The 11,843-nt window shown below is 45.4% G+C and overlaps 1 protein-coding gene across 5 annotated transcripts in view; it reads left to right on the top strand.

Annotated features, from left to right (window-relative positions):
• The window catches only part of ZNF174 (zinc finger protein 174), a 47,446-nt gene that overhangs the window by 5,135 nt on the left and 30,468 nt on the right, over positions 1-11,843 (top strand). For all 5 annotated transcript variants that reach the window (XR_016387834.1, XR_016387833.1, XR_016387832.1 and 2 more), the window contains 2 exons: positions 994-1,216; positions 4,059-11,843. The exon at positions 4,059-11,843 is cut by the window's right edge. Coding sequence is in view for 1 of the 5 variants with exons in the window: in XM_022594677.3 (XP_022450385.1) it covers positions 994-1,216; positions 4,059-4,660 (825 nt within the window). In the remaining 4 variants the exon portion in view is untranslated. The remainder of the gene's footprint in view (positions 1-993; positions 1,217-4,058) is intronic.

Genomic DNA, 11,843 nt, shown 5'->3' with positions numbered 1-11,843 from the left:
GTAAGGAGGGTACTTTCTGTGGTCTCCAGGATTTCTTTTTCATCTTTCTTTTTCATCTGGTTAGTGTTTGGTTCCTGGACCCCTCCCTAGATAGAGTCCAGAATTTCAAACGTTGCTTCTGGCCTCTGTTTGGAACCCTCCTCCCCCCACCCTCCTAGGGAGATGTAACAGGTTTTCAGAAAACCCAGCCACAGGCATTCCAGTGAGAAAGTAGAGGATCAAGTAAGGCTCTTGAAACTTTGCTGACAGATCTCCCCTTACGCTTTCTTTTTGAAGTTTTTCTACAGTCAGGATTCATAGCAGGCAGGGTCATTCTACTGGATAGGAATTTGATTTGGGAGGAACTTTATTAGACCTTGTCTGAAGTGTCTTGCATATTGCCTTTGGATCAGGAAACTCCAGCTCAATTGGCTAGTATTCCTTCCAAATCCCACCCCCAAGTCAGACCGCAGTAGGAGCCTAGGGAGGAAGCAAACAATCATGTGCTTTGGTGAACAGAAGCAGTTAGGGAACAGGGGTAGGGCAATCCTCTTACTACTGAGATCTCCTTACCAGGAGAGCCTTGGGCAAAACAATTTATTGGTAAGGGTGGTTTTTAGTGGCCCCCACCCTACTGCTTCCTGATCCTACGGGGCCTGTTTCCTCCAGAAGCAGGGAGGCAAGTGAGCATAGGGTAGGAACCTGCTGGGTGGGTGTCATGGCTGACCCTGATATATTTGTGCCTGCTCTCTGATGACTTTGACTCCAGGCCTTGAGAAAGCCCCAAGCTTTAAGGACAGGAAGTATCGGCTGATTTGAAGCAGCCTCCTTTTGGTCATTCTGCACGTCCTTCCCTTTGCTTCCTTTGAGAGTTTCAGCATTCTCTCTCAAGGTTGACCCCCAGGCCATTATCAGAAATTTCCAGGGAAAAACAGTCATTACAGAGCAGTGAGAGGTCAAGCTGCCCTCAGACAGCCCTTGAGTTGTGCTCTAATGCATGGGGCTTGTTCCTAGGTGGCTGTTTGTATGGAGGGTCAGAAGGTGCTCTTGGAGAAAACTGGATCCCAGCTTGGAGAACAGGAACTGCCAGACTTTCAACTGCAAACTCCTAGCAGATATCCCAGGGAGAGCTCTCTGGAGGAGACGTCCCAGGCAGGATCTCAGGATCAGCGGAGCCCCCGTCATTGGGAAAAATCCCTGCTCCTCCAGGACCCAACCCCCAAATTGGCTGAGACAGGTAAACACTCGGTGCCTCTTCTCTCTCTCTCTCGTCATCCCCTTATCTCCATCAAAGCATTTCATGGTTCTAAAAAGCCATAGACCAGGTATTGGGCTTTTTTTTCAATATTGTATGTGATAGTAGATCTTTATTCTCCAACGAATTTCACGAATTAGAATGGTAGTGTTACTAAAGTGTGCTTTTATCATTTTCTGTTCATGACTATTTGAGAATCCAGTGCACAGGATTATTCTAGTGCCTACTTTTCTGTCCCTTTCAGAGCTACTTATAGTGAAGACAAATCCAAATATGACCACTGATGAACTTCCATTCAAGCTGTGGCTGAGTTTCGTCACTTAAAATGGTCCCATGTTTAGAAGGAACCTAAACAAGATTCTGCTAATTAGAGAAAAAAAACCCTCTCCGTTTTATGTTTTGCCTCTTTCTCCTCCTGTGACATTGTCCGTGTCCATTTCCTTATCTGTCTCTGGTACAATGCCAGTATAATTGCAGGCCCTGCTCCACACAGTCCTGTGGTCTCTCTGACTGAATGAAAGTGACACTTTGGCCAGTCTTGGTGATGTGAATACAGGATATGGTCAACAGGTTAGAGAAGAAGGTTACAAGAAAGCTAGATTCCTTAAGATTTGCTACATTCAGCGAAACACTTTGATTTCATTATTCTCAAAACTCATGAATGGAGAAGACCTAGGGCATCCAGCAGGAAAGCACTGTGGCCCTGGCTGAGGTCCCGCCTCATAACCTACGGCCTTCATGGTCCTAAAGAAAGTGGACCACACGTATTCCCTTCTGCCTCAGCAGAGGCAGCTGGGTGTGCATGCTGTCTCCATTTCCTTTTATTTGATTCCAGAGAGGGTGGAGTCTCATGCTCAAGGTTCATCCATGTTGTAGCATGTGTCAGTACTTCATTCCTTTTTAATGGCTGAATAATATTGCACTCTGTGGACATTTCGTCTGTTTATCAGTTGATGGACACTTGGGTTGTTTCCACCTGTTGGCTATTATGAATAGTGCTGCTGTTAACAGTTGTGTACAAGTTTTCGTGTGGATGTCTGTTTTCATTTCTTTTGGGTGTACACCCAGAAGTGGAAATGCTGGGTCCTATGGCAACTCACTGTTTAACCTTTTGAGGTTGGACTTTTCCAAAGTGGCTGCGCCATTTTACATCCAGCAGTCTATGAGTATTCCAATTTCTCTACATCCCTGTTGACACTTGTTATTTTTTGTCCTTTTTATTGCATCCATCCTATTAGGCATGAAGTGGTATCTCATGGAGCTTTTGAGTTATTTCCCTAATGACTGATGATGTTGAGCATCTTTTCATGTGCCTATTGGCCAATTGTGTATCTTCTTTGTAGAAATGTCTATTCAGATCCTTTGCTCATTTTTTAAAAATTTATTTATTTATTTTTGGCTGCGTTGGGTCTTCATTGCTGTGCATGGGCTTTCTCTAGTTGCAGTGAGCGGGGGTACTCTTTGTTGTAGTGTCCGGGCTTCTCATTGCTGTGGCTTCTCTTGTTGCGGAGCACGGGCTCTAGGCATGCAGGCTTCAGTAGTTGTGGCTTGCGGGCTTAGTTGCTCCGCAGCATGTGGGATCTTCCTGGACCAGGGCTCAAACCCGTGTCGCCTGCATTGGCAGGTGGATTCTTAACCACTGTGCCACCAGGGAAGTCCCCTTTGCTCATTTTTAACTGGGTTGGTCTTTTTATTGTTGTAAGAGTTCTTTGCATAATCTGGATACTAGACCCTTATGTATAATTTGCAAATATTTTCTCCCATTATGTGGGTTATCTTTTCACTTCCTTGATAGTATCCTTTGAAGCACAAATGTTTTGGATGTTGAGGAGGTCCAGTTTATCTTTTTGTTTGCTTGTGCTTTTGGTAACGTACCGAATGTGCTATTGCCTAATCCACCATCACAAAGGTTTACACCTTTGTTCTGTTCAAAGAGAGATAGGTTTAGCTCTTACATTTAGGTCTTTGATCCGTTTTGAGTTAATTTTTGTATGTGTTGTGAGTCGGGGTCCAACTTCATTCTTTTGTATGTAGAAATCCAGTTGTTCAGCACCACTTGTTGAAAAGATTATTCTTTACTCCATTGAATTATCATGACAACCTTGTTGAAGAGCAGTTGACCATAATTGTGTGGGCTGCTTTTTAAATCTGAATTTAAATTAAAGTTAAATAAAATTAAAAATTCAGTTTCTCAGTCACACAAGCCACATTTCAAGTACTCAGTAGCCACGTGTGGCTAGTGGCTGCCATACTGAATAGATCTTCCACATGGCAGGAATCCTGTTGGATAATAGCACTGTTGTGGAGTTTCTGTAATGAGGGTGAATGTCTGGCCCATATCCCAATTTCCAATCACATATGCTGTCTATCAACTTCATAATGGAAGAAAATACCACACTTACTGGATTTACCATTATTTGAAGAGAGTGGTGGTCAGTGTCCATGTAAGTGAGGGTATATTTGCAATGTTGAAATTTCTGATGGGTTTACTTTTCCCTATTTCTCCTTTCTTAAACCTTTCCCCAAAGGTAGGAAGGAGGGAGGGGTTGGAGAACTTGTTTCCTAACTTTAGTATACATCAGAATCACCCCAGCTTCCCCCTGTTAACTGCAGACTTCCAGGTTCCATCCCTCAGAGATTCTAACTCAGCAGCCTTGGGGGAGCAGGGGCAGCCTGCTTGGTGGATAGCTGCCCCAGATGAGTCTAATGCAAGTTGCCAAGTGGAGAACAGCACTTTGAGAAACTTTGCCGTGTATCTCATAGCTCTTTTGCTTGGGTTCTTTCTTCGAAGCCCAGAAATGAAACATATTCTTTATAATTATAGAGGCCTCCAGAATGAAAAGTGACAACAAGGAAAATCCACAGCAGGAGGGGGCTAAAGGAGCAAAGCCAGGCACCTTGTCAGTGGGCAGGCCCAAAGGGAATGGTCTGCAGAGCCCCGAACCCAGAGGGGCGACTGTGAGTGAGCCCCGGTTGTCACGGAGGCAGGTCAGCCCCCCACACGCTCAAAAGCCATTTGCTCACTACCAGAGACATTGCAGGGAACTGGAATACATCAGCGGCCCCCTGAAGAGCCACCCACTGAGAGAGCTGAAGAAAAGCAAGGGAAGCAAAAGAAACCTGAGCAGCCGTTTGCAACGTCTTGGTCACCAGCCGACCCGCTCAGCGAAGAAACCATACAAATGTGATGACTGTGGGAAAAGCTTCACGTGGAATTCAGAGCTGAAAAGACACAAGCGAGTCCACACAGGGGAGAGGCCCTACACATGTGGAGAGTGTGGGAACTGCTTCGGGCGGCAGTCCACCCTGAAGCTGCACCAGAGGATCCACACCGGAGAGAAGCCCTACCAGTGCGGCCAGTGTGGGAAAAGCTTTCGCCAGAGCTCAAACCTTCACCAGCATCACAGACTCCACCATGGGGACTGAAAGCAGGGCTGGGTCCTCTCTGTTCGGAAGAAGGTACTTGCATTTCTCCTCCCCCTCGCTTGCATGTAAATCACAAAGACGATCTGCGTGACTTACAAGGGAGAAAACGAGATCCCTGAGGAGTGATGGTGCCCGTCGGGCTGGTGAGGCATCGGTCGGGAAGAGGCTGACAGGGGACTTGATCGTGCATGGGGTCGTGTACGATGATGGGGGAAGAGATGGAAGGTCTAGGCATTGGGTCAGAGAGCACCGGGGTGTCTGTTGGAGAGCGGGGAGTCACTACTGAGGGAGAATCAGGATGATCCTGCAGATGTGCCCCACACCTTGATGTTAAATCTCCTCCTGCTGCTTTATTTATCCTCTAAATCTGTTCAAGGATAAATCCTATATATAGTTATACATTTGCTGTCATACCAGACAATCTTTATCATTGCACACACTCCTTTAATAAAGATGAGTGATCTGCAAGAATTTCAAGACAGAAGTTCATTGGAATGTAAATCCCCTAATATTCTTCCTGTCATTCCTGGCTGTTCATAACAAAGGAAGCATGAAGTGGGAGTATGGACACGTTTGTGTGAGGCAGGGGTCTCCAAGTATTAGTGCTTTTACCAAATAATTACACATACACACACACTAAAGGTTCTTTTTATATCAAAGCACCTTTGATTTGGTAAAAGAAAAATCACAGCTGCTGCAACCCCCCACCCATAGTGATAAGGAAAAGCTACAAGAAGCAAGACTGCTAAGACAGCAAAGGAAATCCTTCCTACTTTCCTTTCTCACTTAGGCCAGTAGCTTTAAGAATAGCAAAATGCTTGGGGTGATGAAAATATACTAAAACTGAATTATTTCAGAGCAAGTACCCAAAATCATTGAAACATTCATTAATTTTATGATATGTAAGTTATACCTCAAAGAAGTTTCTAAAAATGACAAAATGTATTTATGTAAAATGTTAAAGTCCTAGAACTAGGCCTGAGAGATCATCTAATCCCACCCCTCATTCTCTCAAAATGGAAGTTATAACCCAATCAGTATACAATTCTTAGTCACACTGGGCAAGCCAGTGGATCTCCCAGTTTAGAGAAGACTTTTGGTAGGTGGGTGCAGTATGTCAAGCAGGAAACAGGTGCAGGTAGCGTTCTTCCTAAAGCATCAGTAACCTCAGGTCACTGCTAGCCACCTCAGGGCTGTGGTTGTGCTATTGTGTGTCCCCCCCCCAAGGATCTCAGGTTCCTCTGACCACAGAGGGACAGGTGCTCACATGGGCAGCCCTGTCCCCCAGGTCTTTGCACACACTGTTCCCTTTGCCCTTAGGACCCGCCGCCCCCACTCCCTCTCGCATCTCACAAGAGTTGCCAGCTCTGCAAAGCCTCCTCTGACAAGTTCTAGGCAGAGGTAGACTTCACCAGTGGCGCTCAACCTGGTAGCAGTTTCGCCCCCTAGAGGATATTTGGGAACGTCTGAAAACACCGTTGGTTGTTATGACTTGGGGGAAGGGAGCATAGCTCCTGGCCTCTGGTAGGTACAGACCAAGGACGTAGCTAAACATCCTGCAGTGCACAGGATGGCCCCAAAACAGTTATCTGTTCCAAATGTCAGTAGTACCAAGGTTGGGGAACTGTGCTATATATGTTAAAAGCTCTTTAAGGACAGAACCTCGATTTTCCATCACTTTAGCTTTAGAACTTAGCCCACACCCAGCCAGGAGAAATAGGTGTTCAGTAATTGAAGAGTTGAGGGCCCCTGCTTCACCCTGGGGCCCATTCCTGCCTGAATCAGAGATCCCGGTAGCAATCTTTGAATGCAGTGGACAAAACCTCTCATCTTTTGGGCAGAGAGAGATTTAATGGGAGCCCAGTGGCCTGCTTCCTAGTATTTGGTGGCCCTTCAGAATCTAATCCAAGGTCCCTTTCCCAACAATTATGTTAGATGTTAGAAGAGTTTATCTTTATTGTTAGGCCTGCCTGTTATCTCACTCCTGTCCCCTGCCTCTCACTGGTCAGAGCCTCCTGATTCCTTATTCTGTTACCACCTTTTTTTCTCCAGGCCAGTTTCACTGTTGTTTCTTAGTAACTTCCCTAATTATATTTACATCTGTATTAGTTTCCTCTTGGTGCTGTAACAGATGACCACAAACTTAGTGGCTTAAAACAACACAAATGTCTTCTCTTATAGTTCCTGAGGTCAGAAGTCCGAAATCAGCTTCACTGAGTAGAAGTCAAGGTGTCAGGTGGGCTGGTTCCTTTGGAGGCTCTGAGGGGTGAATCTGTTCCCTCGCCTTTTTCAGCTTCTAGTGGCTGCTGGCATTCCTTGGCCTGTGGCCCCTCCCTCCATCTTCAAAGTGCGCCCCTCCCTCCATCTTCAAAATGCATCCGTCCAGTCTCTGTCATCACGTCACCTTCTCTTCTGACTCTGATCCTCCAGCCTCCCTCTTAGGAGGACCTTTATGATTATATTGGGTCCACCCAGATAATCTGAGGTATCTCCCCATCTCTAGATCCTTAACACACCTGCAAAATCCCTTTTGCCATGTAAGGGAACATTCACAGGTTCCAGGGATTAGGATGTGGACCTCTTTGGCGGGGACTGTGATTCAGCCGACCACATCCATCTAGTGAATCAATTCGGTTAGTCAAAGACGATCTCTCCTAAAAGCAAAGGAACATAGATTTCCACTTTCCTTAGATTTGGGACAGGAAATCTCTCTTAAGATAAGAGCTTTGTTTACTTGGTATGTTTTGAAGAACCCGTGTATGTGTGTTTTCTGTCTTCTGATTATGAAATTAATAATTGCTGAATCTTAATGTCTTTGGGTACCTGTTCAACTGTGGACCTTGAATAAATGTGACAAAATCACCACTCTGAATATCACTCACTCCCAAAAGGTTTTCAAGCCTGTGATGCTGCTGCCTCCCCCAGCCCAGTTTTCCTTTGACAGGTAAGGCTCAGCTCCAGGTGAGGAGTGCCCGTGAGGGTCTGAAGTCCTGGTAGAAGGCCCCTGGGCACTCAGCCACATTTGCTGGTCTGTACTCACTTCTTCAAATGTGGGAGTTCCCATGTGTGGTTCCACCAGAGAGTCTCAGCACAAAACATTGACATGCTGACTTACAATCGACTACCCCATACGAGAAAATAACCTCTCTCCTTTTGTGTGCAGCCTTACCCATGGAGCGGTCTGTTAAGTGTCACCATGTTTTCTGAGTTTGCCCTGTACTCACCCGTGTGGGGGTGGGATGATTCCTACCTTGGTTATTTGGTCCCCGGCTTACCCCAGGAGACAGGGAGAGGGGAAGATTCCATGCATATGTGAGGGATATGGACCTCACAGATTTCTCTGAAAAGCATTTTCCATCTACAGCAGATAAGGACTTGTAAAACCCATCCCATAATACTGTTATCGCTCCCAACAAAATTAACAACTCCCAAATACCATCTGATAGATAGAGTTGAAATTTCCCCCAGATATTTCTAAAACCAAAATGCTATTTTTTACAACTTTATTGAGATATAGTTCACATATAAAATGTATCCATTTAAAGTGTACAGTTTAATAATTAAAGTAGATTCACAGTGTTATACCACCATCACCATAATCTAATTTTAGAACATTTTCAGCAGCCTAAAAAGAAACCTTTGGGACTTCTCTGGCAGTCCAGTGGTTAGGACTCCAGGCTTCCACTGCAGGAGGCACGGGTTCGATCCCTGGTCAGGGAACTAAGATCCCACAAGCTGTACAGTGTAGCCAAAAAAAAAAAAAAAAAGAAAAGAAAGAAACTCTGTCTCATTAGCAGTCACTCCTCACTCCCCATCCCTGGGGCCCCTTGAGCCCCCTTCCTCCTTTCACTCAGCACAATGTCTTCAAGGTTCCTCCATGTGGTAGCACATGTCAGTACTTTATGCTTTTAGTGGCCGAATAATATTTCAGTCTGTGAACAGACCATGTTTTGTGTATCCATTCATCAGTTGATGGACATTTGGGTTGTTTCCACTGATTGGCTATTATGAATAGTGCTGCTATGAACATTCATGTACAAGTTTTCGTGTGAACATATGTTTTCATTTTTCTTGGTTGTATACCTAGGAGTGGAATTGCTGTGTCCTATGGTAACTCTATGTTTAAGAATTTGAGGAACCGCCAGACTGTTTTCCACAGGGTCTGCACCATTTTCCATTCCCACCAGCAGTGTATGAGGGTTCTAATTTCTCCACATCCTTGTCAACACTTGCTATTATCTGTCTTTCTGATCGTAGCCACGCTAGTGGATATGAAGTGGTGTCTCATTGTGATTTTGATTTGCACTTCCCTGTTGGCTAATGATGTTGGCATCTTTCCATGTGTTTACTGGCCATTTGTGTATCTTCTTTGGAGAAACAGCTATTCAAAACCTCTACCCTTTTAAAACTGGGGGTTTTGTCTTTTTATTGTTGAGTTGAAGAGTTCTTTATATATTCTGGATTCAAATCCTTATCAGATAAATGACTTGCAGATATTTTCTCCCATTCTGTTGTAATGTAACTTTTGCACAATTGCAATAACTCTCTTTAAAGCACTGTCTGTCACCTGCCAAAATACAAAACTGACTAATACGGTGACAGTCCTGAATTGCCAGTGAAACAGACGTGTGAGGCAAAATGTCACTCCTGCCTCTAGAAATTCGTCTGGACCAGATAAGGGCAGAGCCAACTAGGGTAGCCCCAGGAACCTACCTTGGTCTACCTACCTGACCTGACTTAGTCAAGTCTGAGGCAGCTCCATAAACAAACCAGAGTGGACTTGGTACCAGGCTAAGACCAAGGATGGTTTTGCTCACAGCTCTGTTGTCCCCCAGCCCCCTGACCTGGATGTGTCACTTAAATTCTTCAAGCCTGTCTCCTCCGCTGGAAATGGGAAGACCCACTCTGCTTACCTCACATGATTGGTGAAGTGAACACATGTGTGTGAAAGTATTTTCTGTAAAGTGTTACATAAAAAGAAAATGAATTATGTGTCAAGTAAAACAGCATCTTGAAATCTCCTTCTGTCAGCTTTTCAGATCCAAATACTTGTGCCTGGAATGAGCAGAGAGGCCACAGGCGTTCGAGGGTGGAGAGGTCCTATTTTCCTGGATTTGGCACTTGCTCACACTGGGGTCGCGGTAGAGAATGTCCTGGAAGGGGAGAAGAATTTCTCCAAAAGTCTGTTTATGAAAAGTTGATGTCCTAGAGGGAGGCACCCCAAAGCAGAGGCACCCGCCCTTTCTTCAATGCCCCTTCATGCTGCTCCTTACTTTTCTTTTTAACATTGACGTTTTAAAAGTTTTTTTATCGTGGTGAAATATACATAACATAAACTTTACCATTCTAACCATTTTTATTGTACGATTCAGTGGCATCACGTACATTCACAATGCTGTGCAGCCATCACCATGATCCATCTCTAGAACTTTTCCATCTTCCCAAACTTAAACTCTGTCCCCATTAAACACTAACTCCCCGTTCCCCCTCTTCTTGCACCTGGCATCCCGCATTCTACTTTCTGTCTCTGCGAAGTTGCCTACTCCACATACCTCGTATAAGTGGAATCATACAGTATTTGTCATTCTGTGACTGGATTATTTCACTTAGCACAATGTTCCTGAGGTTCATTAGAATTTCTTTTCTTTTTATGGCTTAATAGTACACCGTTGTATGGATAGATCACATTTTATTTATTTATTGAAAATCTATCTATCTATTTGTTTATTTATTTTGGCTGTGCCACGTGGCTTGTGGGATCTTAGTTCCCAGACAAGGGATCAAACCTGGGTCCCAGCAGTGAAAGTACTAATTCCTAACCACTAGACTCTCAGGGAATTCCCATGGATAGACTGCATTTTAACCATTTATCTGTCAGTGGACACTGGGGTCGTTTCCACCTTCTGGCCATTATGAATAATGTGCTCCTTACTTTTTGCAAATACATATTTTCAAAAACCCCAATGAAAAATTTGCCAGAAGGCCCCGAGTCTTGTGAGAGTGGCACCGCACATTAGTGTTCCTGGAGCAGCTGCAAGCAGGAATCGGGGCAGAGGTCCAGGGAAGGGCTTGTCCTAGGAGCTGGAGCAGAGGGTTAGGGGCCAGGAGGGAGACAAAGGTGGCAGAGGGAGGCCATCCCGGATGGGAGCAGCTTTAAGGAGGGTGGAACAGCCAAAGATGAAGGTTACAAGTTAGGGCTCACCTGGGTCCCCCTGGGAGATGTGGGGCCATGGATGTGTCCGAGTGTCAGGAGGGGACACCTGCACCGAGGTCTTGGGAGGACAAGAGCAGTGTTTTCAGCAGTGAAAGGGAAGGCCAGAGTCGCAAAATTCTGCAAGTGGCACAGTCTTAGGAAGTGACGCTGCAGAGAGATAGATGGTTCATGTGGAATGGGGGTGTGCAGGCTAAAGACAGTGTCCAGAGGAAGAGTTTTAAGGCATTTATTTTACCTTTTGGAAAACTTTAATAAAGGAGCGTTGGGACATAGTTCAGCATAGCCAAGTGTTTTAGTCTGTTTGGGCTGCTGTAACAAAATCCCACAGGCTGGGTGGCTTACAAACAATACATATTTATTTCTCACAGTTCTGGAGGCTGGAAGTCTGAGATCAAGGCACCAGCACGGTCAGGTTGAATTCTAGTGAGAGCCCTCTTCTTGGTTCATAGATGGGCTGTCTTCTTGCTGTGTCCTTACATGGTGGAAAAGCTGAGGGAACTCTTTGGGGTCTCTTTTATAAGGGCACTAATCCCATTCGTGAGGGCTCCATCCTCATGACCTACCTCCTAATACCATCACACTGGGGGTTAGGATTTTAACATAGGAATTAGGGGGGTGCACAGACGTTCAGACCATAGCACCTGGTGTGCATGAACTTTGGCTTTGGACAGACCTAGCTTCAGTCCTGGCTCTAGTTCCCCTTTCAAACCTGTTTCTTTAACTTTATAAGGTTTAAATGAGAGGATCCGAGTTATTTGCCTCCATTGTGGTGAATGCCCCAGCACTCTAAGGCAAAGGCTCCATGGGCATAAATACTTCGCCCCTCAAGAGGTCTGGTCCCCGTTCTGGGTGGCTCTCATGGGTCTGGTCCAGCCACCACTGGAAGTGTGGACCAGTGGGCAAGGCTGCCCCTGGCAAAGCTGGCCCACAGCAAAACTGGGAGGTGATCAACTGCCCCACACTCCTCTT

The sequence above is a fragment of the Delphinapterus leucas genome, chromosome 15 (assembly GCF_059928025.1).
Source record: "Delphinapterus leucas isolate spDelLeu-1000000601 "Yukka" chromosome 15, BTC_Dleu_Yukka2, whole genome shotgun sequence".
NCBI lineage: Eukaryota > Metazoa > Chordata > Mammalia > Artiodactyla > Monodontidae > Delphinapterus > Delphinapterus leucas.
This window is presented reverse-complemented; position numbering and strand designations above follow the sequence as displayed.